General features: G+C 43.6%; 1 protein-coding gene across 5 annotated transcripts in view; it reads left to right on the top strand.

Annotated features, from left to right (window-relative positions):
* ATL2 (atlastin GTPase 2) overlaps window positions 1-27,116 on the top strand; it is a 127,410-nt gene that overhangs the window by 14,643 nt on the left and 85,651 nt on the right. The window contains exon 1 of one of the 5 annotated variants that reach the window (XM_040351075.1): window positions 24,525-24,641. The exons of the other annotated variants lie outside the window; for them this stretch is intronic. Within the exon in view, the coding sequence (XP_040207009.1) occupies window positions 24,578-24,641 (64 nt within the window). The 5' untranslated portion in view covers window positions 24,525-24,577. Of the gene's footprint in view, window positions 1-24,524; window positions 24,642-27,116 lie in introns of those variants that run through there. 5 annotated transcript variants of the gene reach the window in all.

Below are 27,116 nucleotides of genomic sequence, written 5' to 3'. Positions count from 1 at the left end.
CACACACCAAGGCTAGGGGGGTGCTAAAGAGCTGAAAAACCGCGTAATATATTACGTCACTACGTTCGTGTTTGTTGGCTGAAAATGTTCTGCCATGTGTATGCATGCCAAGTTCACAGACAACGCCCTTCGGACAAAAATCCATGGAAAAGTCTGTGTGTCCGATGTGCTGTCCTCTTTTTACAGGATGTTTTTGTAAACCTTTCTGCGTTGATATTCCATGTCATTGCTGAGGTATCTTTTTATAGGTTGTTTATTGCATCAGATGTTATTTGTAAGGTGTTGTGCCATCCCATGCCATATCACATGGATCACCGAGTGATTTGAAAATAAATTGCGAATCTTTCATAAACGTTACTTGTAAAGCAATAGAGGTTTTTTTTGTTTCCCTTTTTTAAAGGGGTTGTGAAGGTTAATAGCAGATGGTGACCAGTCATCTCTATGACTGTCGGAGGTCCGGGCACGACGTTATAACATCACGCCCGATACCCAGAAATAAACAAAGCCGAAATCGCTGTCGGCATGAGATCGGTGAATTTTTTTTTTTTTTTCACAATCTCATGCTTGTAAGCTTGGAGGAGAAATGTGGGGTCTTATTGACCCCACATCTCTCCATAAAGAGGACCTGTAACAAGGGATGTTTACATTAGTAAAAAATTAAGTAAAATAATAAAAAAAGTTTAGAACGCCCCTGTCCCCGGTAGCTCGCGCTCAGAAGCGAACACGCATGCAAGTCCCGCCCACATATGTAAACGCCGTTCAAACCCCACATGTGAGGTATTGTCGCATGCGTTAGAGCGCGTGCAACAATTCTAGCACTAGACCTTCTCTGTAACTCAAAAGTAGTAATCTGTAAAAAAAATAAAGCGTCGCCTATGGAGATTTTTTAAGTACCGAAGTTTGGCTCCATTCCATGAGTGTGCGAAATTTTAAAGCGTGACATGTTGGGTATCTATTTACTCGGTGTAACATCATCTTTCACATTATACAAAAAAATTGGGCTAACTTTACTGTTTTGTTTTTTAATTCGTTAAACATTTTTTTTCCCCCCAAAAAAGTGGTTTGAAAAATGTTTGCTCAAATACCGTGCAAGAAAAAGTTGCAATGACCGCCATTTTATTCCCTAGGGTGTCTGCTAAAAAAAAAAAAGTTTGGGGGGTTCTGATTAATTTTCTAGCAAAACAATTTAGATTTTTACATGAAGGAGAGAAGTGCCAGAATAGGCCCGGCTGTCAAGTGGTTAAAGCCTTTACTGGCTAGCGACGTAGTGGAGTACTTCAACACATGCGATGTGTCCTGCATAAATATCATGGTCTTCTTGAAAGATGCAGACTTTTTCCTTTACCACTTCTTGAAAAAAGTGTCTTCTAAAAATTGACAGTCGGTTTGGGAGTTGATTTGAAGTCCATCTTCAACTCAAAATGGACCAACTAGTTCCTCTTTATTAAAGCGGTGGTTCACCCTGCTGAACAACATTTCAGCATAAAATTCGGCATCGTAGCGCGAGCTACAGTATGCCGGTCTTACATTTTTTAACCCCGTACTCACTGTTTAATCGTACATAGACGATTTCGTCTGCCGCGGGGAATGGGCGTTCCTAGCAAGAGGGAGGGTGATTGACGGCCGACTCTGGCACGTCACGCTCCCCGAAGACAGCCGGAGTAGGTCTCGGCTCTTCACGGCGCCTGCGCACAGGCTATGCTCAGGCGCCGTGAAGAGCCAAGCCTATTTCGGCTATTTCCGGAGAAGCGTGACGCGCCAGAGCCGGCCGTCAATCACTTTCCGTCTGGATTGGAACGCCCATTCCCCGTGGGCAGACGGAATCGTCTAAGTCGGATTAAACAGTGAGTACGGGGATAAAAAATGTAAGACCGGCATACTGTAGCTCGCGCTACGATGCCGAATTTTATGATAGAATAAAAAAAAAAAAAATTTATTTTTTATTCTAGGGTGAACCCCCGCTTTAATTTCAGCCCATACCAGTGCCCCACCTCCACATTTCTGGCGTCTGAGTCGAAGTGGAGCTCTGTGCCTGTTACTGATCCAACCACATGCTGTCTTTGTGGAACAAAATCCCCATTTTATTTTCCCCCCCACCTCCAGGTTGGTGGAAAATGTCTTTGTAAGGCCCCTTTCAACACGGTTGGACCCTTCAGGTCCGCCTGTCAGTTTTGACGGCGGACCAGAACAGCCGCTCCATGCATGCCTATGGAGCATCGGATGTCAGTGGAGACATGTCCTCTGACATCTGACCGGACCAATCAGACGGATGGCGATTCGTCCCCATCCGTTCATATCGGATCGGGTGATATCTGATGAAAACGGGCATGCTGTCCGTTTTCATCAGATCTCTCCATGGGAGACAGCGGCGCTGCACAAGCCCCTCCCCGCTCAGTGAGCAGAGAGGGACTTGTCATCTGCCAGCTCAGCGGAGAGATCCCCCGCTGAGCCACCGGGAGCTGGCGGACTCCGTAGCGATGGGAAATATTAAGGCTTAAAGCTTAGACAGCTGAAGCTGCCTTCAAAAGGTATTTCACTTGTATGCTCTTCCAATAGAATGCACATGAGCAAATTCAAATTCTCCAAGAGGTCATTGGAGGAAAGGTTTTACTTTCACAAAGGAAGATTCCAGAAGACACCCTCCTTTAAAGCGGGAGTTCACCCGAAAAACAATTTTTAACATTAGATTGAGGCTCATTTTGTCTAGGGGGATCAGGTTTTTTTTTTTTGTTTTTTTTTTAATCAAAGCTGTACTAGCCGTTTTAGAGAGAGATCTTCTCCGCCGCTACCGGGTATGGTCTTCGGGACTGGGCGTTCTTATTTGATTGACAGGCTTCCGACGGTCGCATACATCGCGTCATGAGTAGCCGAAAGAAGCCGAACGTCGGTGCGGCTCTATATGGCGCTTGCGCACCGACGTTCGGCTACTTTCGGAAAACCGTGACGCGCTGTATGCGACCGACGGAAGCCTGTCAATCAAATGGGAACGCCCAGTCCCGCAGCCCATACCCAGAAGCGGCGGAGAAGATCTATCTCTAAAACGGTAAGTACAGCTTCGATTTAAAAAAAAAAAAACACCCGATTCCCCTAGACAAAATGAGCCTCAATCTAATGTTAAAAATTAAGTTTTTGGGTGAACCTCCACTTTAAGTGATACTGAAGGTGTGTGTGTGTGTGTGTGTGTGTGTGTGTGTGTATTCAGAACTTATTTTTTGGGTGAAAGTCCACTTTTAACCTTTTGCAGTGCAAAACCTCACTGCAAAGGTCGTGTGTGTTTGTTTTCATTTCATTCCACCTGGCGTTTTACTTCATTAGATTGTATGAGGCATACTTTGTTTTTAGCGTTTTCCGCAGACAGACATTAGCTTTCCTTATATTTGCATGAAATTTAGTGCTATATGTGTATATATATATATATATATATATATATATATATATATATATATATATATATAATATATATATATATTCTGATGGATTTTAGCATTGATCTTAGAAAGATAAAAACATAAGTGGTAACATTGCAGGATGATTTCTGACTTCTGCTAAGGAGTGTAGAACGTCCTCCTGACCTACTTTCTCAAGACGGTTTCCCAGGAGGTCTCACAATGATATACTGTAATTATCGACCCCCTTTTCACTACTCTTGTAGGGAAAGTGATTGCACTGTGTAAAATTTTTACTTTCATGCCTGTTCTTAGGACCATCAGTGGTGCCAAGTCTTTTCTAGTATACTAGAGATCGTTCCTTTTTTTTTTTTTTGTTAATAGACAGATGCTCTTTATGGCTTGAAGTCCATCCTTGCACTAAAATCCCTGCATCTACAGACATCCACGATCTAAGACTAACCTACCTAGCCCTGTAAAGAAGAAATAAGTACACATACCTTTTCTGAAGCCGAACCAACCAAACCCCATGTTGAGCTGTCGGCTACGGCTTTGCCGTGAAGGTGGTTGCAGAGGAGGCCACTGACAACAGAAGTCACATGGTAACTCTGTGGGTGACGTCGCTCCGTATTCATTTCATAGCTGCTGTCGCCTGTCTCCTCTGCAGAGCTCCAACTGCTGGAGACCGGACCAGAGTGGCTTCAAAAAAAGTGTGTATACCGATTTCTTTGTTACAGGGCTAGATGGGATTAGTGTAAGATTATGGGTGTCTGTAGATTTAGAGATTTTAGGGTTAGGCTGGATTTCTACTTTAAAGTGGAGTTCCAACCTAAAATGTAACTTTCGCTTATTGTATTCCTCCCCTCCCCCCTCCGGTGTCACATTTGACACATAGGTCCCAGAAGACAGCAGGGACCATTCAGATCGCGCAGCGCGACTCGCGCATGCACTGTAGGGAACCAGGAAGTGAAGCCGCAAGATGGCGGCGGTAGAACCCGATAGGCGAGGGACAGATCAGCTTCAGGTGCTGACATCGCGGACGCCCTGGACAGGTATGTGTCCATATTTTAAAAGTCAGCAGCTGCAGTGTTTGTAGATGCTGACTTTATAAAAAAATAAAAATTCAGCGGAATTTATGTAAAAATCTTTTTTTTTTGTTAGAAAATTACTCAGAACCCCCAAACATAAAAAAAAAAAAATATATATATATATATATATATATATATATATATATATATATATATATATATATATATATATATATATATATATATATATATATTTTATAAGTAGACTCTCTAGGGAATAAAATGGCGATCGTTGCAACTTTTTACGTCACACGGTATTTGCGCAGGAACAGTAAAATTGGCCCGATTTTTTTTTTTTTTTTTTTGGGATAATGTGAAAGATGAGGTTACGCTAAGTAAATATATACTTAACATGTCATGCTTTAAATTGCGCACATCATGGAATGGCGCCATACTTTGGTACTTAAAAATCTTCATAGGTGACGCTCTTAAGCCCCATACACACTATCAGTTTTCCTGCTGGTTTTCTCTTCAGGTTTACCAAAACCATGTAGTACAAGGGCCTGCCTGATTGCATTCAAATTGAAACACTTAAGGTTTGACCTCATATTAGATGGTTTTGGTAAACCTGAAGAGAAAACCATCAGGAAAACTGATAGTGTGTATGGGGCTTAACTTTGGAGGTTGCCAGTTTAGAGTTAGAGGAGGTCTTGGGCTAGAATTTGTTGCTCTTGCTCTAACACACGCAGTGACGCCTCGCATGTAATTTGCACACCATTTATATATGTGGGCGCGACTTGCGTAAGTGTTCGCTTCCATGCGCGGGGACAATGTAAACATCCCTTGTAATAGGAATAGTGCGTGACAGGTCTCCTTTGTATGGAGAGATCTGGGGTCAAGAAGACCCCAGATCTCTCCCCTTGGCAGGAAAGACCAAGAAAAAACAAAAAAATTAACTATCTCGGCTTTTCCAGCCAAGTTCCTGGTATTTTTTGACATTGGCCGGCCCAGACGTGACATAACGCCGCACCCAGGCTTTAGAGTCTGGGGAACATCTGGCTGCCAGAAATCTCTATGTCATCTCTATCAACTTCTGGCGGCAATCGATTCGTTCTCCGGCTCGCGGAACGCAAGGGCGAGCCAGCTTCAGGCGTCTCTCATCCACCTGTTATGATGCCAAATGTTAGTCCTAGCTTTTTGCTTCACACACAGCGACTGACTTGTGCGTGTTCTCAGCCCCTCCCCCACGTGTTTCTTCAAGGACTTTCTCACATTTTATATGCCTGTTAATCTGTGATTTAATATTTATGGACACCTTAACAGCCAGAACATTTCACACTCTAATGTCACTGAAATGGAAACCACAGCCAAGGTTTCTTGGGGGGGGGGGGGGGGGGGGGGCAATTGCATTTTGTTTACCCCTTTATAACAGAGGGTAAAAAAAAAAAATCTAAAGGGTAATAAATATGTCCTGGATTTTTTTTTTCCATCCAAAAAAATGTATATATTATATATAATTAAAAAAAAAAAACTTTAAGAATGAATTTAGATTATATTTCTCACCATAACCTACCACCAAAGAACATCTGGAAAAAAAATGTCCTGCTCCTGACCATTGCAGCGATGCCACATGTGTATGTTTGTACCTGCAGTAGGTCCCAGATGTGGTTCAGAGGCCATTCCAATGCATTTTCCGTGTGATTTGCTATTTATTCTCGCTCTCTCTTTTGCGCGCTCCCTCTCGTTACCACTTTAAGTCTATGAAGGTAAAAATCGCACCACACCATTCTAAACTCACGCAGGACCCTTTTTTCAAAGTCTCGTCATGCGATTCCATGTGTTTTGGAACACATCAGAAATTGCATCGGTGTAAAAATACACTGACCCGCCCCCCCCTAACCACTGATACTTGATCCTAATCTTTGTTCTAATTCTAACCCAGATCTAAATCAAACATTGATCTAGCATTTTTTTTTATAAAAAAAAAAATTCCAGTTGGCACGGGGCTCAAATTAACATTTGTTTTCAACCTCAACGATAAAAAGTTCATCAAAGGAGCGGGATGGAGAATTTTTCTTGATTTAACCACTTCAATACCGGCCTATCGTCATATGACGTCCACAGATGGGATCTCCCATCCTGGGTGGACGTCATGACGTCCTGGGCTTTGCCGGGGGATATCTGAATGATGCCTGCAGCTAGAGGCATCATTCAGATATCCATGTCTTCAGCCGGCGATCTTGCGCACCATAAGAATGATCATAGCGGCGGTTCCGCAGCTTGATCGTTCTTATAGGCGGTGGGAGGGGACACCCCCCCTCCCGCCGCCATCCGGTGCTTCTCCGGGCTCTCCCGTGCCATCGGGGGCCCGGAGAAGGAATCGTCCGGCGCAGGCAGGAAGCATAGAGATGACTGGTGACCAGATGGTCACCAGTCATCTCTATGACAGTCGGAGGACCCGAGCGCGATGTGATGACGTCACGCCCGGGGACACGCAAGTAAACTAAGCCGCGATTGCGGCTAGTGAGCAACACTGATCATGAGATCGGTGAATTTTTTTTCACCGATCTCATGCTTTCCAGCCTGGAGGAGAGATGCGGGGTCTTATTTTATCCTGCATCTCTCCATAAAGAGGACCTGTCACACACATTTCCTATTACAAGGGATGTTTACATTCCTTGTAATAGTAATAAAAATGATAAAAAAAAATAAAAAAAAGTGTTAAAACATAAATAAATAAAATAAAACAATAAAAAAAACAGTGAGCACATAGGTCATGCGCCGTAGGGAACCGGGCAGTGAAGCCGGAGCGCTTCACTTCCTGGTTCCCTCGCCGAGGCTGGCGGGGGCAGCAGAGTGAAGAGCGATCGCTCGTCCTTTGCTGCCGACGGAGCTGGACTCCAGGGCAGGTAAGTGTGCTAATATTAAAAGTCAGCAGCTGCAGTATTTGGAGCTGCTGACTTTTAATGATTGTTTTTTTTTTTTTTTTCCGCGGACATCCGCTTTAAATACTTTTGAATGACATTCGTCACGTTCATGCATAATCTAAGTTTTTTTTCTATGAAAGTTTGTTCGAAAATCCACTAGTGCGTGGCCAGCTTAAAGAGGAAGCAAATGTATTGATTTTAATGGTTTTCAAAAACTGTAATCGTTCACGGCATGCCTGGAATTTAGCCGTTACATTTGCTTGTGACCTCAACTGAACTGTCAAGCCATCAATGGCTGGTCTCATAACTGATCATATGCAGCACCATGGCATCTGCAGATTATCAGAGACCGAGATGACGGCTTCCAAAGGATAGGAGGGTTTAGGTGTTAATTTTTGCGTTGTGCCTAGGTGTCCAACTGCCTGTTTTGTATCTACTCTATATACTGTATGTCTTCATATGTGACCTTATTAGGCCATTCCTCATTTAAAGTCCCAAAATTAATTTTTTCAATGTCTTCATATGTAAATACTTAGGACGGCTTCACATTGTCCTGCTGTGCTTTTGCTAAAGTACAGCTAACACACAGTTTTCAAAATCCAGCATGCTGCATCATTGGTGTGTGGACATCTTGGAAAGTGTGTGGGAATAACCTGCATGAAATCTGCACAACGGGGCCCCACAGGGACGGTGTAAAGCTGCCCTTGGATGTTTTTTTTTTCTTTTAAATAAGTATGGCAGAAACCCCTCCTGACAGAGTTGAGTGTACGCTTTTTTTTTTTTTTTTTTTTTTCTCACTCCCTTCGTCCCAAAGGTCAGAGGTTCTGTTTCTTTTTATAGCAGTTGTATTTTACCGCTATCGCCTTTTTTTTTTTTTTTTTTTTTTTTTTTTTCCTTGTTTTTTGATAAGCAGCTGGAAAACTCCATGTCCTCTCTCCTGTGTGAAGGTTATTAACCACTTCCATACCGGGCCTATTTTGGCACTTCTCTCCTACATGCATAAATCATAATTTTCTTGTTAGAAAATTACTCAGAACCCCCAAACACTATATATGTTTTTTTTAGCAGACACCCTAGGGAATAAAATGCCGGCCATTGCAACTTTTTATCTCGCACAGTATTTGCGCAATAATTTTTCAAACGCCTTTTTTTTGGGGGAAAAAAACAGTTTTGTGAATTAAAAAATAACAAAACGGTAAAGTTAGCCCAATTTTTTTGTAAAATGTGAAAGATGAAGTTACGCCGAGTAAATAGATACCTAACATGTCACGCTTTAAAATTGCGCACACTCATGGAATGGCGCCAAACGTCAGTACTTAAAAATCTCCATAGGCGTCGCTTATTTTTTTTTTACAAGTTACAAATTTAGAGTTAGAGGAGGTCTAGTGCTAGAATTGTTGCTGGCGCTCTAACGCACGCAGCGATACCTCACATGTGTGGTTTGAACGCCGTTTACATATGTGGGCGGGACTTGCGTGTGTGTGTGTCCGCTTCTAAACGCGAGCTACCGGGGATAGGGGCGTTTAAAACATTTTTTTTTATTATTTTATTTTACTCGATTTCTTTTATTTTCACACTTTTTTTTTTATTTTTTTTTTAATTTATTTTTTTTATCACTTTTATTCCTATTACAAGGAATGTAAACATCCCTTGTAATAGGAATGTTTGTGACAGGTACTCTTTATGGAGAGATGCGGGGTCAATAAGACCCCACATCTCTCCTCCAGGCTGGAAAGCATTAGATCGTGAAAAAAAATTCACAGATCTAATGCTTTCAGCCGCGACTGTGGCTGTGTTTACATTCCGGTACCCGGGCATGACGTCATAACATCGTGCCCGGGCCTCCGACGATCATAGAGATGACTGGTGACCATCTGGTCACCAGTCTACTCTATGGTTTCCATCGGACGCCGGCGGATCGTTTCTCCGGGTCTCCGATGGCAAAGGAGAGCCCGGAGAAGCACCGGATGGCGGCGGGAGGGGGGGCGTCCCCTCCCGCCACCTATAAGAACGATCAAGCGGCGGAACCGCCGCTATGATCGTTCTTATGGTGCAGGGATTCGCCGGCTGAAGAGATGGATATCTGAATGATGCCTGTAGCTGCAGGCTTCCCACCCAAGGACGTCATATGACGTCCTTGGGTGGGAAGTGGTTAAGCAACTAATGCTGACTGCTGGACTTTGAGGCCGGGTTCACACTGGTACAACACGACAGTCATACAACTTTCATCCTACTTTGCTCTGTGGCATCAGTCCTACATCCATCCGACTTTCATGAACAGGATATTGCTTTGATCCGACTTTGTGATAGTCTGACTTGTTGTTTTGACCAATCAAAACAATCCCAGCATTAGATAAATTCCTTTTTACTGCTGCTGTAATCACCATGTCGGATGCTACAAGTTGGATGGGAAGGACAAGGATCCTACTTTGATCCGACTTCAATGATATTCAATGGGCAAAAGTAGGATCAAAGTAGTGCAGGAACTTTTTTCAAAGTCGGACCAACTTTTGTCAGACCAGTTAAGACGGCTCTCCTAGGGAAACGTTGATTTTCATACGTCTTGCGACATGAGCTTCCAATGTCGGAGCGTTTTTTCATACCAGTGTGAACCCGGCCTGAGGCTGGGTTCACACTGATACTACACGACAGTCATACGACATTCATCCTACTTTGCTCTGCGACATCAGTCTTACATTGGTCCTACATCCATCCGACTTGAATGAACAGGATACTACTTTGATCCGACTTTGGTCAAAGGCAGGGGTCGACAATATCCGGGTGCCAGGTTGCAATTGCGACAAGAAATTGTGACCTGGCGCCCGCGACGGCCGGTAATTGAGGCCGCGGCGGGGGAAGAGGGGGCGGACGCAGGCACAGGATCCTGTGTCGCTGTGCGTGACCGCCGATAATTGAGGCCGCGGCCTTGTGAAGTCCCCAGCTCTTCCTTCTGTGAGATGGCGCCATCTGGTGGTTGCCGTTGGTATTACAAGTTAAACAGCAATTCTAATGTCATTTTTCACTATTTTCACTGCCATCTACTTCCCTCTAATTAGAAGTTGGAACCCCCAAACATTATATTTTTTATTCTAACACCCTAGAGAATAAAATGGCGATCGTTGCAATACTTTCTGTCACGCCGTATTTGCGCAGCGGTCTTGGAAGCGCACATTTTTGGGGAAAAAATCCACTTTTTTAAATAAAAAAATAAGACAACAGTAAAGTTATCCCAATATTTTTTTTTAAATTGTGAAAGATAATGTTACGCCGAGTAAATTGATACCCTACATGTCACGCTTCAAAATTGCGTCCGCTCGTGGAATGCCGACAAACTTTTACCCTTTAAAATCTCCATAGGCGACGTTTAAAAAATTCTACAGGTTGCATGTTTTGAGTTACAGAGGAGGTCTAGAGCTAGAATTATTGCTCTCGCTCGAACGATCGCGGCGATACCTCACGTGTGTGGTTTGAATACCGTTTACATATGCGGGCGCTACTCGCGTATGTGTTCGCTTCTGCGCGCAAGCTCGTCGGGACGGGGCGCGTTTTCTGGCTCCTAACTTTTTTAAGTGGCTCCTAGATTCCAAGCAAATTTGTCAAACCCTGGTCAAAGGACAAGTCGGACTATCGCAATCAAAACAATCCCAGTGTGAGATAAATTCCTTTTACTGCTGCTGTAATCACATGTCGGATGTCAAAAGTCGAATGGTAAGGACAAGGATCCTACTTTTGATCCGACTTCAATGATACTCAATGGGTTGAAGTTGGATCAAAGTCGGACCAAAGTAGTGCAGGGAGCATTTTCAAAGTCGGACTGACTTGTGTCGGACCAGTAAAGACGGCTCTCATAGGGAAACGTTGTTTTTTACACGTCATGTGACATGAGCTCCCAATGTCGGAGCGTTTGTCGGACCAGTGTGAACCCAGCCTGAAAGCTGTTGAACACACAGGGTACTTGTTATAGATTTGATGATTCCTTATTGTTATCTGAAATTCCCATGGAAACTGCAGTTTGCACTCACCAGAAAGAGAAATTTAAATGTTGTATGGCAATTGTAAATTTGTAAATGTTCAGTTTCTTTTGCAGGCATCCTGTTTTTTGGGACCTGCAGCATTGACAGGTTTCTGCCTGGTTTTAGCAGAATCTTGGGATTTTAGGGATCTATGGACAAAGTTTTTGTTTTGCTTATCTGCCTGCTATGGGCTTCATACGTGACGTTCAGCAAATACCTACTGCAGATAAATCGGTCACTGTACTTTCATGCACCAGAAAAATATACCTGCACATTACCAGCTTTATACATATACCCCTTGGTTAGGAGGTAAAGTGAATCGTCCTAAAAAGTTGCTAATCTAGGACTCTTATTATTGTACAGAATAACGTAACATTAACTGTGTGAGGTGGTGCCCACTTTTTAGTAGCAAGGAAAGGTGGTAATGAATTAACCACTTAAGCCCCGGACCATTTTGCAGCTAAATGCCCAGGCCAGGTTTTGCAATTTGGCACTGTGTCGATTTAACAGACAATTGCGCGGTCGTGCGACGTGGCTCCCAAACAAAATTGGCGTCCTTTTTTCCCCACAAATAGAGCTTTCTTTTGGTGGTATTTGATCACCTCTGCGGTTTTTATTTTTTGCGCTATAAACAAAAATAGAGCGACAATTTTGAAAAAAATGCAATATTTTTTACCTTTTGCTATAATAAATATCCCCCAAAAACATATATAACATTTTTCTTTTCCTCAGTTTAGTACGATACGTATTCTTCTACCTATTTTTGGTAAAAAAAATCGCAATAACTGTTAATCGATTTGGTTTGCGCAAAATTTATAGCGTTTACAAAATAGGGGATAGTTTTATTTCATTTTTATTAATTTTTTTTTTTTTTTTTTTTTTTTTTTTTTCGTGACTGCGACATTATGGCGGACACTTCGGACAATTTTGACACATTTTTGGGACCATTGTCATTTTCACAGCAAAAAATGCATTTAAATTGCGTTCTTTATTGTGAAAATGACAGTTGCAGTTTGGGAGTTAACCACAGGGGGCGCTGTAGGGGTTAGTGTTCACTTAGTGTGTGTTTACAACTGTAAGGTGGTGTGGCTGTAGGACTGACGTCATCGATCGAGTCTCCCTTATAAAAGGGATCACTCGATCGATATGCCGCCACAGTGAAGCACGGGGAAGCCGTGTTTACATACGGCTCTCCTCGTGCTTCAGCCTCGGGGAGCGATCGCGACGGAGCGGCTATAAACGAATAGCCGCGCCGTCGTCCCGGATCGCTCCCCGAGGGAAACCGCACGCAGCGGGGGGGGGTCCCGATCGGACCCCCCCACCCGCTAGAAGGCAAGGACGTATATATACGTCCTTCTGCCTGTCCGTGCCATTCTGCAGACGTAAATAGTCGTTCGGCGGGCGTTAAGGGGTTAAAGTGATTATAAAGTCTGTTATTTTTAGGGGGGGGGGGGAATGTTCTGTTTCCTCCTCTGTGCAGTTGGTTTGGCACAGAGCAGCCCAGATCCTCCTCTTCTCGGGTCCCTCTTTGCTGCTCCTGACCCCTACCTCCCTATTGAGTTGCCTCACAAAAAGCAGCTTGCTATAGGGGCAGCCAAGCTGCAGCTCCATCTATTCGTTCAGATGTGGAGTGGCCCCACCCCCTCTCTCCCAATTGGCTAGCCGAGTTTGACAGCAGCGGTAGCCAATGGCGCCACTACTGTGTCTCAGCCAATCAGGATGGAGAGACCTGGCCGTCCGATTCAGTTGTGGACATCGCTGGATAGAGATGGGGCTCATGTAAGTATTGGGAGGGCTGCTGCACACAGGGTTTTTTAACTTCATGCATAAAGATAAAAAAATCTTCTGTCTTTACAATCACTTTTAAACATTTCAGCCGCCTCAAGGTTTTACCCCCTTAAAGTGGAGTTCCGCCTCACAGCCTTTTTCCTCCTGCGCATGTGCGAGTCGTGCCGTGCTTTCTGAATGGTCCCTGCTGTCTTCTGGGACCTGTGTGTGGGGGGCAGTGTAATGCGGAGGGCTGGACCTTGCATAGATTGTCGCACAAGATTGCAGCGATCTTTCTCTATGTGGGAGCAGATGCCTGGTTTTGACAGGTTTCCCCCTGAAAGGTGCCAAATGTGCCACTGGAGGGGGAGAAGAGTCCGATTGGCAGAAGTTCCATTTCCGCTTCAATGGCCAGGCAATGTTTTGCGATACGGCACTGTGTTACTTTGACAATTGTCGTTCGACATAAATTTCATGTCTTTTATTTTTATTTTCCCCCACAAATAGAGCTTTCTTTTGGTGGTATTTGATCACCTCCTGGGTTTTTATTTTTTGCTCTATAAACAAAAAAGTTGATTTTGGAAAAAGAGAAAAAAAAATCTAAAAACCTCCACTTGAGTTATAATGGTCAACCTGTCTTCCTTTATTTGCCTTTTTCTTGCTATTATATGAGAGCAATGTAATATTGTATAAATACTTTTACAGAGGATGTGCCAACACAGTTTGTTTCATGCAATGTTTGAAATCCAATCTTTTTGATGACCTATGAATAAACTTACATGCCCCCTAACCCATGCTGCAGAGCCTTTTGTTTTTCTTACCTGTCAATCAAGATATACTCCAATAAAGTGATACTAAACACACACTGTATCATTTACATTGTCCCTTCAATTTCTGTATGTGGATGATGACACTTTATTTCAATTTCAAAAAAGTACAAAAGGGCCCTAATATATTAAAAGTCAGCAGCTACAGTATTTGTTAGTAGGAGGTCAGTGCAAGTGAAAAAAAAGAATTATTCACATAGGAGTGTGTACCTATAATAAGGCTTACCTGTAGGTATAAATAGATATTCCCCCCGCAATGCGCCGCTGACTGCAGCGGCGCATGCGCAGCGGAGATCCTCAGTTAAAGGCCCGGCAGCCGCCGGACCTTGCCGGGGAAAAGTCTCCCGTGCGCATGTGCGGGCGTGACGACATCGCCGCTCCAGCCAATCACAGCGATGACATCTCCCTCGGTGTGGACCAGGTAAGTTCCCCTAACCTCGTTCCAAGGCAAGTATTTCATAATGAGCTAGTATGTGGTGCATACTAGCTCATTATGGCTTTTGCTTTTCAGGTTTAAAAAAAAAGACAGCGGGTTTACTACCGCTTTAAAGGCGTTGTAAAGGTTTGTGTTTTATTTTCTAAATGGTTTCCTTTGAAGCGGATGTGCCATGGGAAAATAATATTAAAAGCCAGCAGCTACAAATACTGCAGCTGCTGACTTTTAATATAAGGACACTTACCTGTCCTGGAGTCCAGCGCCGATCGCGCAGAGGACGAGCGATCGCTCGTCTCTCTGCTGCTCCCATCGCCATCCACGCTGAGGGAACCAGGAAGTGAAGCGCTGCGGCTTCACTGCCCGGTTCCCTACGGTGCATGCGCGAGTCGCGCCGCGCCCGCCGATTGGCTCCCGCTGTGTGCTGGGAGCCGAGTGTTCCCAGAGCACAACGGGGGGGGGGGGGGGGGGGGGGCGACGGGATGTGACGGAATGCCCGTCTTTTGCCCGTCTTTAGACAGGTATTTGCACCCCCCTCCCCCCTGAAAGGTGTCAAATGTGACACCGGAGGGGGGAGGGTTCCGATCAGCGGGACTCCACTTTAGGGTGGAGAACCGCTTTAAGCTAGTGCATTGTTGGTTCACTTACTTTTTCCTTCCATTTCCCTTCTAAATTATATTTTTTCTTCGTCTGAATATCTCGCTTCCTGTTCCTCCTCGGTAAGCTTTCCACCATCATCCGAGCGGTTCTGGCTGGGGGTTAGTCGGCCAGAACAGCTTACTGAGGAGGAACAGGAAGTGAGAAATTCAGACAAAGAAGAAAAATATTTAGAAGGGAAATTGAAGGAAAAGGTAAGTGAACCAACAATTGCTGACTTTTAATATTGGGACACTTGCCTGTCCTGGGCGCCCGCGATGTCGGGCCCCTGACTGACTTTTTCCATCGGAAATTCCGACCGTGTGTATGCCCAATTGGATTTTTTTTCCATCGGATATTCTGAGGATATCATCGGAGTTTAGATGTGTTCTCTTTTACTCCAATGGAATTCCTTTGGAATTCCGATGTGAGTTTGGCCGGGCAAAAGCCTGATCGTGTGTACGGGGCTTAAGAGTGGTAATTATATTACAAATGGAATGGTGTAACCTGTGCAAGTAGTAAAAGTAGCGAATAATCACACATGTTCGCTGTGCAAATAGGACTTCTAGACCTAGAATGAATATTGGTTTAGTACAGGGTTTGACAAATTTGCTTGGAATCTAGGAGCCAGCTAAAAAAGTTAGGAGCCAGAAAACGCGCCCGTCCCACCAAGCTCGCGCGCAGAAGCGAACACCTACGTTAGTAGCACCCGCATATGTAAACGGTATTCAAACCACACATGTGAGCAATAATTCTAGCCATAGACCTCCTCTGTAACTCAAAACATGCAACTTGTAGAATTTTTTTAATGTTGCCTATGGAGATTTTAAAGGGTAAAAGTTTGTCGGCATTCCACGAGTGGACGCAATTTTTAAGCGTGACATGTTGGGTATCAATTTACTCGGCGTAACCATATATTTCACAATATAAAAAAAAAATTGGGATAACGTTACTGTTGTCTTATTTTTTTTAATTAAATAAAAAAAAAAAAATCCCCAAAAAAGTGCGCTTGTAAGACCGCTGCGCAAATACGGTGTGACAAATTATTGCAACGATCGCCATTTTATTCTCTAGGGTGTTAGAATAAAAAAATCTACATAATGTTTGGGGGTTCTAATTAGAGGGAAGGAGATGTGAAAACAGTAAAAAAAAAAAAAAAAAAAAAAAAAAAAAAAACACACATTAGAACTGCTGTTTTGCTTGTAATGCCAACGGCCACCACCTGATGGCGCCAGGTCACAGAAGGCAGCTTGGGCCTTCACAAGGCTGCAAAGCCGCGGACTAAATTACCGGCCGTCGCGGGCCCGCTGCAATCGCGCGGCGGTGGGGGCGCACGGAGACACAGGATCCTGTGCTCCCGCGGCGGGCCTGCGACAGCCGATAATTGAGGCCGCTGCTTTGCGGCCTCAATTACCGGCGGGCGCCAGGTCACAATTTCTTGTCGCAATGGTGAGCTGGCGCCCGGATTTTGTCGAGGCCTTATTTATTGTCAAGCCTAAACTAATTTTTTTTTTTTTTTTTTTATGTATATTAAATATTGCATATAAATTGAGAGGGTTCAGGCTCCTCTGACATTTTCAGTCTAGATATTAGAAAGAGCCCGTTTATACAGATCAGTAGCTCAAGCTGAAATTTACACACACAATGTGAATGGCTTATACTTTAATAAAAGTCAGATCAAAGTTTGTCAAATACTGTAAACCAACCCTCCAATGCAGGTAAAATGTTCTCTTTGGCTAATGAATAGTACTTTCTGAATACTTTGCCGTATATTCAACATTTAGTTATAAATCAGATTTGTATAGCTATAAAAAAAAAAGGCAATGAAACTGAAATAAACTTGACCTAAAAATCATTGGGCTTCTTTCTCATAGGAGCCGCCTGGTCTGCTCAGCAGGTTTTCCATGAACAGATCCCCGCTGAATTGGAGCAGAATGATACAGATGTCACTTTTGTGATCTCTGTGCCCATGATTTTATTTTTATTTTTCCTGTCTGCTTTCTTTACAAGTATGGTTGTACCGATACTAGTATCGGGACCGATACCGAGCTTTTGCACAAATGTTCCCGATACCGAGCTTTTGCACAAATGTTCCCGATACCGAGCGTTTGCACAAATGTTCCCGATACCGAGCGTTTGCACAAATGTTCCCCATACCGAGCGTTTGCACAAATGTTCCCCATACCGAGCGTTTGCACAAATGTTCCCCATACCGAGCGTTTGCACAAATGTTCCCCATACCGAGCGTTTGCACAAATGTTCCCCATACCGAGCGTTTGCACAAATGTTCCCCATACCGAGCGTTTGCACAAATGTTCCCCATACCGAGCGTTTGCACAAATGTTCCCCATACCGAGCGTTTGCACAAATGTTCCCCATACCGAGCGTTTGCACAAATGTTCCCCATACCGAGCGTTTGCACAAATGTTCCCCATACCGAGCGTTTGCACAAATGTTCCCCATACCGAGCGTTTGCACAAATGTTCCCCATACCGAGCGTTTGCACAAATGTTCCCCATACCGAGCGTTTGCACAAATGTTCCCCATACCGAGCGTTTGCACAAATGTTCCCCATACCGAGCGTTTGCACAAATGTTCCCCATACCGAGCGTTTGCACAAATGTTCCCCATACCGAGCGTTTGCACAAATGTTCCCCATACCGAGCGTTTGCACAAATGTTCCCCATACCGAGCGTTTGCACAAATGTTCCCGATACCGAGCGTTTGCACAAATGTTCCCGATACCGAGCGTTTGCACAAATGTTCCCGATACCGAGCGTTTGCACAAATGTTCCCGATACCGAGCTTTTGCACAAATGTTCCCGATACCGAGCGTTTGCACAAATGTTCCCGATACCGAGCTTTTGCACAAATGCTCCCGATGCCTTAGCCGATACCTGGAATGGGTCAGCGGGCAGAGTGTCGCGGAAGTCTTAGTAAGGAAGTAAGCTGGCAGGGAGTGCAGAGTTCAGGGCGCAGCCGCATCATCATTTGGGATTCGCGACCGGAGCCGTCACATTCGGTCGCGGAAGTGACACTCCGTGTTGCCATCAGAGACACCCATCTTGGTACACCCTGCACTTTTTTTTTTTTTTTTTTTTTTTTTTTTTTTAGGTTTGGAAAAGCCAAGAAAGCATGCAGACCTTTCCCAGGTTCACACTGCTGTGATCAGATTTTGGTCCGACTTTCAGTGCAATTTGGACTCTACTTGGATGAGGTTTGCACAGGTGCCAAAATTGCAATTTGAATCGCACAAAGGAGTACCGGAACCTTTTCCAAAATGTCCCGTGTTACATTGATGTGAACGGGGCACCATTGAAAACTGTTTTCCATTGTCATGCAATTCTGTGTGATTATAATTGCATCTGGAATCGCACTAGTGTGAATAGAGCCATAGTGGCTGCACAGCGCTCAGTCCGACTTGATTTTATTCAGGGACAGGAAGTCTCTGTACCGCTGGTGAAGCACAGCGCTGTATGCTACCTACAGTCTATCTGGTGACCTGGCATGGTTTCTCTGTAGGTTCCATTAAATGACAAGGTGTGTGGGTGTGTTTTTTTTTTTTTTTTGTCCTGAAATATGCCCTTTAACCACTACAGCCCTGGACCATTTTATCTCTAAATGGCCAGGCCACTTTTTGCGATTTGGCACTGCGTCATTTTAACTGACAATTGCGCGGTCGTGCGACGTGGCTCCCAAACAAATTGACATCCTTTTTTTTTTTTTTTTTCTTTTTTCTCGCACAAATAGAGCTTTCTTTTGGTGGTATTTGATCACCTCTGCGGTTTAAATTTTTTGCGCTATAAACAAAAATAGAGCGACAATTTTGATAAAAAAAAAAAATTTTTGCTATAATATCCCCAAAAATATATATACATATTTTTTTTTCTCAGTTTAGGTCGATACGTATTCTACATAGTTTTGGAAAAAAAATAGCAATAAGCGTTTATTGATCAGTTTGCACAAAAGTTATAGCGTCTACAAAATAGGGGATAGTTTTATTTTTTTTTATATCGTGACTGCAACATTATGGCAGACACTTTTGACACTATTTTAGGACCATTGTAATTTTCACAGTAATCGGTGCTATAAAAATGCACTGATTACTGTGAAAATTACACTGGCAGTGAAGAGGTTAACCTGTAGGGGGCGCTAAAGGGATTAAGTGTATCCTATTGTGTGTTTCTTACTGTAGGGGGGCGTGGCTGGGCGCGTGATGTCACTGATCGTCGTTCCCTATGACAGGGAACAGACAATCAGTGACAGGCTTACTAGGAAGCATGGGGAGAGGTTTGTTTACACTTGCCTCTCCCCGTTCTTCAGCTCTGTGAGCCGATCACGGGACACCGGCGGTGATCGGGTCCGCTGGCGTGGTCACGGAGCTCAGGACCGGGTCGTGAGCTCCACCCACGGCTGGGCTCTTAAAGGGCAATGTACCTATACGTGCTTATGCCCAGCCGTGCCGCTCTGCCGACGTATATCGTCGTGAGGCGGTCCTTAAGTGGTTAATCAAAATGATCCATAGTTCTCCCTAGGGAACCCAATTGTCACAGGCAATACACAAATTGGATCAGGTATTTGCACCACTTCTGGGTCTGATCCCCGCGGGGAATCTAGCCTGTGACGTCACTCCCCCCCCCCCTCGCTGTCTTTTGGGAAACACTGTTCCCAAGAGAGAGCGGGGACCAGTGACGGAGCGCCGCGATCCTCGCGCATGCGCAGTAGGGAATCGGGCAGTGAAGCCGTCGGGCTTCACTTCCTGATTCCCTCACCGAGGACCGAGCGATTGCTCAGCCTCGGCTGCTGACATCGTGGGCGCGCTGGACAGGTAAGTGTCCATTTTTTAAAAGTCAGCAGCTGCCGTATTTGTAGCTGCTGACTTTTAAAAAAAAAAATTGGCGGAACCTCCGCTTAAGAGCACGAATGTTTAATTATCAATCCACTTAAAATGTGCATAGTATCTCCCGTATTGCATTGCATGGTGAGATTTTTTTTCTTTTTAATCCTTATATCCACATTAATCCTTCTAATTGTAATTCCTTGTGATCCCCTTGTTTTTGTGCTTTACATCTAGTTTGCTTTTCATCTAAACAACTTTCTGTGGAGTTAAAATTTAATTAGAAGTACGCTTCTAATGGCATTCGGTACTGAAAATCCTATTTGTCTGCCTTGCCCACGGTGCATAAAATCGTATAGTCTTAAGCACCGTACACACAATCGGATTTCCATCGGACGAAGCGTAGGACTTTTCTCGGGCCTATTCTGGCACTTCTCTCCTACATGTACAAATCATCATTCTTTTGCTAGAAAATTACTCAGAACCCCCAAACATTATATATGTTTTTTTTAGCAGACACCCTAGGGAATAAAATGGCGGTCATTGCAACTTTTTATCTTGCACGGTATTTGCACAATCATTTTTCAAACGCCTTTTTTTTTGTAAGAAAAAAAGATGGTTTCATGAATAACAAAACAGTAAAGTTAGCCCAATTTTTTTGTAAAATATGAAAGATGATGTTACGCCGAGTAAATAGGTACCTAACATCATGCTTTAAAATTGCGCACACTCATGGAATGGCGCCAAACTTCGTTACTTAAAAATCTCCGTAGGCGACGCTTTAACATTTTTACAGGTTACCAGTTTAGAGTTAGAGGAGGTCTGGTGCTAGAATTGTTGCACATGCTCTGACGCACGTGGCGACACCTCACATGTGTGGTTTGAACGAAGTTTACATACGTGGGCGGGACTTGCGTGTGCGTTCGCTTCTAAACGCGAGCTACCGGGGACAGGGGCCTTTTAATTTTTTATTTTTTTTTTACTTGTTTCTTTTTTATTTCTCTTTTTTTTTTTTTTTTTTTTTTTACATTTTTTTTTTTTTTTCGATCGCTTTTATTCCTTGTAATATTAATTGTAATAGAAATAGTGTGTGACAGGCCCTCTTTAAGGAGAGATGCGGGGTCAATAAGACCTCACATCTCTCCTCCAGGCTGGAAAGAATGAGATTGTGAAAAAAAATTCACAGATCTCATTCTTACTAGCCGCAATTGCAGTTTGTTTACTTACGGGTACCCGGGCGTGACGTCATCACATCGCGCCCGGGACTCCGGTCATAGAGATGACTGGTGACCATCTGGTCATCGGTCATATCTATGCCTCCCATCCGGCGCACTGAGATTATCTCTCCAGGACCCCGATGGCACGGGAGAGCCCGGAGAAGCACCAGATGGCGGCGGGAGGGGGGGTTTCCCCTCCCGCCGCCTATAAGAAGGATCGCCGCCGGAACAAAATTATATCTGAATGATGCCTCTAGGTGCAGGCATCAATCGGATATCACCGCACAAATTACAGGACGTCATATGACGTCCACCCGGGATAAGAGAACCCCTTTTTGGACGTCATATGACGGCTTGCGGTATTAAAGTGGTTAAGTTGGCGACAGTCGGCAATCAGTTTGCAAAACAGCGCGATTTGCAGAATCTGTTCACACCCATGCGTTCCAATTCTGGTGCAGACAAAAAAGAGTACTTGCTGTGTTTGGTTTGAATGCGATGCAAATTCACCCATACGGTTTTTATGGCCGAATTCGCATTACACAGACAACGCATGTGATCTGCACAGCAATGTGGTGCGAATCGCATGCGATGTCTGGCATCGCACTGGTGTGAACCGGCCCTAAAGGATAACTTTGATTTCAGTTCAGATTCTTTAGCAGTCTTGGTCATGGCTACCTGCATGAAGGAGTTTATACTGTGTTTGAACATAAGCCACCAAAGGGTGCTCTAGACCAGTGGCCATCAACCCTGTCCTCAGGGCCCACTAACAGGCCAGGTTTTATGTATTTCCTTTGGGGAGATGCAGACTAAAATACTGTAATCTCTGAGCAGCAAATGATCCCCTGTGATGTATTTCAGTTATCTTGCAAACCTGGCCTGTTGGTGGGCCCTAAGTACAGGGTTGATTACCACTGCTCCAGACTAAGGATGGGCTCTGGCGTGTTCGCATAGTACACGTGCAGAGCCCACCAGGAAGTGTGCACAGCGCTGCGCTAATCACAGTCAGGGAGACATTGTCCTGATGCTCGGCTGCAGGGATTGTGAAATGTCTCCCTGAGTTTGATTAGCGCAGCGCCGTGCACACTTCCTGGCGGGCTCTGCACGTGTACTATGCGAACACGCCAGAGCTCATCCTTAGTCTAGACCAGTGTTTCTCAACTCCAGTCCTCAAGGTGCCCTGACAGGTCATGTTTTCAGTATTTCCCTCAGATGAAATGGCTGTGGTAATTACTAAGGCAGCGAAACTGATCAAATCACCTGTGCAACATAATGTAAAGCCTGAAAGGGTAAAAGTTTGTCGCCATTCCACAAGCGGACGCAATTTTGAAGCGTGACATGTTGAGTATCAATTTACTCGGCGTAACATTATCTTTCACAATATAAAAAAAATTGGGCTAACTTTACTAGTGTCTTATGCCGCGTACACACGGTCGTTTTATGTGATGAAAAAAAATGACGTTTTTAAAAACGTCACTTTAATTGACCGTGTGTGGGGGAAAACGTCGTTTTATGTCTTCTAAAAAACGATCAAAAAAAATTGAAGCATGCTTCAATTTTATGTGTCGTTTTTCAAAACGTCAACTTTTACTTCACAGAAATTGACCGTGTGTAGCAAAAACGTCGTTTAAAACGACGTTTTTTCACCCGCGCATGCCCAGAAGCTACTTATGAAGCGAGCTTCAATGGAAAAAGTGGTGAACGTAACCTCGCTTTGCTAGAACATTGTGAGAAAAACGATGGTGTGTAGGCAACTTCGTCTTTGAAAATTGAAGTTTCAAAAACGTCATTTTTTACTTCACAGAAAATGTCGTTTTTTTTCATCACATAAAGTGATGGTGTGTACGGGGCATTATATTTAAATTAAAGTATATTTTTTTTCCCAAAAAAAGTGCACTTGTAAGATCGCTGCGCAAATACGGTGTGAAAAAGTATTGCCATTTTATTCTCTAGGGTGTTGGAATAAAAAATATATATAATGTTTGGGGGTTCTAATTGGAGGGAAGGAGATGGCAGTGAAAACAGGGGAAGCTCCATTAGCATTGCTGGTTGTCTTGTCATACCAACGGCCACCACAAGATGGCGCCATATCACAGAAAGAAAGCATAGGCCTGCAGAAGGCCGCAAAGCCGCGGCCTCAATTGCCAACAGGCTTGACCCAAACACGTGGCGGAGGCGCAAAGAGACGCAGGATGCGCCAGGTTGAGAATTCTAGTCGCAATGGCGACCTGGCGCCTGGGGTTCGTCAAACCCTGCTTTAAATCGGAGTCAATGGCTTGGTTAATTGGACAGCTATTTTATTGAAGAGAAATTCTCAAAACATGGCCTGTCGGGGGTACTTGAGGACAAGGTTGAGAACCACTGCTCTAGACACAGAAGTGATACTGCAGTAGGATAAATAGGCAATGTGCCTTTTGCTTTTATTTTATTTAACTATTATTCAGATTTCATGCAAAAGGCACTATGTGCCAGATTCACAGAAGAGATACGACGGTGTATCTCTGATACGCCGTCGTATCTCTGAGTATCTATGCGACTGATTCATAGAATCGGTTACGCATAGATAGCCCTTAGATACGACAGGTGTAATTGTCTTACACTGTCGGATCTTAGGATGCAATACCTCGGCCGCCGCTGGGTGGAGTTTGCGTCGTATTCCAGCGTCGGGTATGCAAATTAGGATTTACGGCGATCCACAACGGTTTTCGCGGTCGTTACGTCGTCGCTAGTAATAGTTTCCCGTCGCAAAGTTAAGGCTGCTTTAACATGGCTTAACTTTAGTCGAGCCATGTTAAAGTATGGCCGTCTTTCCCGCGTCAAATTTAAAAAAAAAAAAATTCTTGCGTAAGACGTCCAGGAATACGAAAGTACGCTACGCACGTCGCCGTTCCAAAAAATTACGTCACTTCGCGCAAAGCACGGCGGGAATTTCAAAACGGAGCATGCGCAGTATGTCCGGCGCGGGAGCGCGCCTAATTTAAATGGCACACACCCCTTTGAATTAGGCGGGCTTGCGCCGGAGTAAGTTTTCACGCAAGTGCTTGGTGAATCAGGCACTTGCGATGAAAACTTGCGGCGGTGTAACGTATATACGTTACGTTACGCCGCCTCACTTCTACGTGAATCTGGCCCTATGTGCTTTACAGGCGTCTATCTAGTTCCCTATGAATATTCATCCTTGCACAATGTCCTCCTCACCTGGTAATTGATTTAATGGTGGCTAGTAAAACCGTGCTTTTTATCTTGCAATCCTTTAATATCTGAAAACAATATCTACCTGGCCCGATTTTCTTTAAAGTTGTGATATGTGGCATTCATGAGTCAGTACTTTCAAGTTCTATCAGGTCATCTTATCATGTAGGCTGTAAGGTGCGAACTTCAACCTATATGAGCTGTGTTATCTTCGCTTAAAGACTGAAAATTGCTTTTACAATTCAAAGTGTGTGGTTAGTCAGTATATTGGTGATGTCTGTAGGAGTTTTGCTCTTTCAGAGGAGCTTTGCTTTCCGATGGGAAACCAGTGCTTGGATTGCATCTACTTGGGTTGTAAATACGGAATCGTGAAATGCAGAGGTGAGCTCTCTTCTGTAAGGACTATCCAAAAAGATCAATACTTTTATCTTATTGTACGAGGTAACAATCCAAAAACCAACAGGGTTATTTTTCCAAAGCTGGACTAGCTAAATTCTATTTCATTCTATCTAAATATAGGACTATTGATCCAATTTGCACTGACAGAACCGTTGGCATTAACCACTTGACTACCAGGCCAATTCTGACATTTCTCTCCCATTTTTTTGTTAGGAAATTGCACAGAACCCTCTAAACATTATGTTTTTATTTTATATTTATATATATTTTTTATATATATATATATATATATATATATATATATATATATATATATATATATATATTATATAAAAAATATATATATATATAAACAATTTTTTAGCAGGGACCCTAAAAAATAAAATTACAGTCGTTACAACTTTTTATCTCGCACAATGTTTACACAGCAATTTTCCAAGCGCGTCTTTTGGGGGAAAAAAACAGTTTAATGCATTACAAAAAAAAAAAAGCATAATGTGAAAGATGTCGCGCCGCGTAAATAGATGCCTAAAATTGCACATGCTCGTGGAATGCCACCAAACTTTGGTATTTCAAAATCTCCATAGGCGTCATTTTAGTTTTTTTTTACAGGTTACATTTTTTGGAGTTACAGAGGAGGTCTTGGCCTAGAAATATTGCTCTCGCACGGGGTGTGTGTGTGTGTGTGTGTGTGTGTGTGTGTGTATACCGTGTTTCCCCGAAAATAGGCCCGGGTCTTATATTAATTTTGGCAACAAGAGACACAGTAGGGCTTATTTTCAGGGTAGGTCTTACCATGTAATGTGCCGTCTTCTCTCCCCCCCTCTCTCTCTCTGCCTGACAAGAATCCCCAGTGTGAACCGAGTTAAAATGCTTGTAAAATCCTATAATCGACTCTACCGTAGTATATAATGTACAACATGTGTGTTTCTGTAAAATAATTGTGCGAAATACCTTTGTTATAGCGCCGCCCTGCGCTTCTGTGACCTGCCGGAGCTCTCTTCCCCGCAAATATATTACAGAAACACACACACACTTATACATTATATACTACTGTAATAGAGTGTATTATAGGATTTTACAAGCTTTTTAAACTAGGGCTTATTTTCGGGGTAGGGCTTATAATGCAGCCTTCCTGAAAAATAACACTAGGTCTTATTTTCGGGGTAGGTCTTATTTTCGGGGAAGACGGTATGTATGTATAATATAAAAAAAAAATATATATATATATAAAATATATTCTCTCTCAATTGAAGCTGTGCGCTAGCAGGACCGCTCCAAAAGTCCTGCTAGCCGCATCTTCGGAGCGGTATAGGAGAGGGGCGTTTACGGCTCCTTCCCATTGAAATCAATGTAAAACCACGGTAATACGCCTCTGCGGAGGCGTATTGCCGGCGGTATTAACGTTTTTTCGGCCGCTAGCAGGAGCTAAAACCTAAGACCACTAGCGGCCGAATATCGTGGTAAATACGACGTTGTAGCAACACTAAAAATCGTGCCGCTATACCGCTACCCCGTGTGAAAGGGGCCTTATACTCTGTAGCTCCTGCTGGATTTTTCTTCTTATCCGCTTGTAGAGGCTTCCATCACATTGCTATAATAATTGTATATGGGCTATAAACTGAAGGATTTATGAATAAGGGCCAGTTCACACCAGACGCAGTTCCATTCAGTTCCGTGTGCTTCTTTTTTATTTATTTTTTTTGCACAAAATACATGCACAGTGTTTTCCATGTATTCTAGTGGCTCTAGTTCACACCATGCAGTCGGTTTCTGCACCAGAAACTGACTGCATGGTGCCAACTAGAGCCATTGGAATACATGGAAAACACTGTGCATGCATTTTTAGTGCCGAAAAAAATGCATACGGTACTGTGTCTGGTGTGAACTGGCCCTAAATGGTTGTGGAACGAATCCTCTGAGTTTCCATTACTTCTTATGGGGAAATTTGCTTTGATATACAAGTGCTTTGGATTACAAGCATGTTTCCGGAACTAATTCTGCTCACAATCCAAGGTTTTGCTGTATATGCTTTCAGCAGCTTTAGCCTAGGTTCACACTGCTGCGATTTTACCGCGATTTTGCTGCGATTTCGGCCGCAATTTAATGTAAATCGCGGCCCGAAATCGCAAAAAGTAGTACAGGAACTACTTTTTGAAATCGCAGATGCGGCGTCGCACTGATTAGGACAGTGCCATTGCGGACAATTGCCGCCGATTTGAGATGCGATTTGACATGTCAAATCGCATCTCAAATCGTTCCAAATCGTACCCAGTGTGAACCAGGGCTCAAAGCTATTTTATTGCTTGGAAGCATGCGGTTTAGATACAAGTAATATCTCTTGTCATAATTGGCTTCATAGGTTCACTTCTGTTCAAATCTGAGCAAGCAGTGCCGTTCTCCCATGGTGTTATAAATGATGGCATAATTGGGTTAACTCTACACTATACGGGCAGG

Source organism: Rana temporaria, chromosome 4 (assembly GCF_905171775.1).
Source record: "Rana temporaria chromosome 4, aRanTem1.1, whole genome shotgun sequence".
In the NCBI taxonomy this organism is placed as follows: domain Eukaryota; kingdom Metazoa; phylum Chordata; class Amphibia; order Anura; family Ranidae; genus Rana; species Rana temporaria.
The sequence above is the reverse complement of the archived record's forward strand: the minus strand, read 5'-3'. Positions and strand labels throughout refer to the sequence as shown.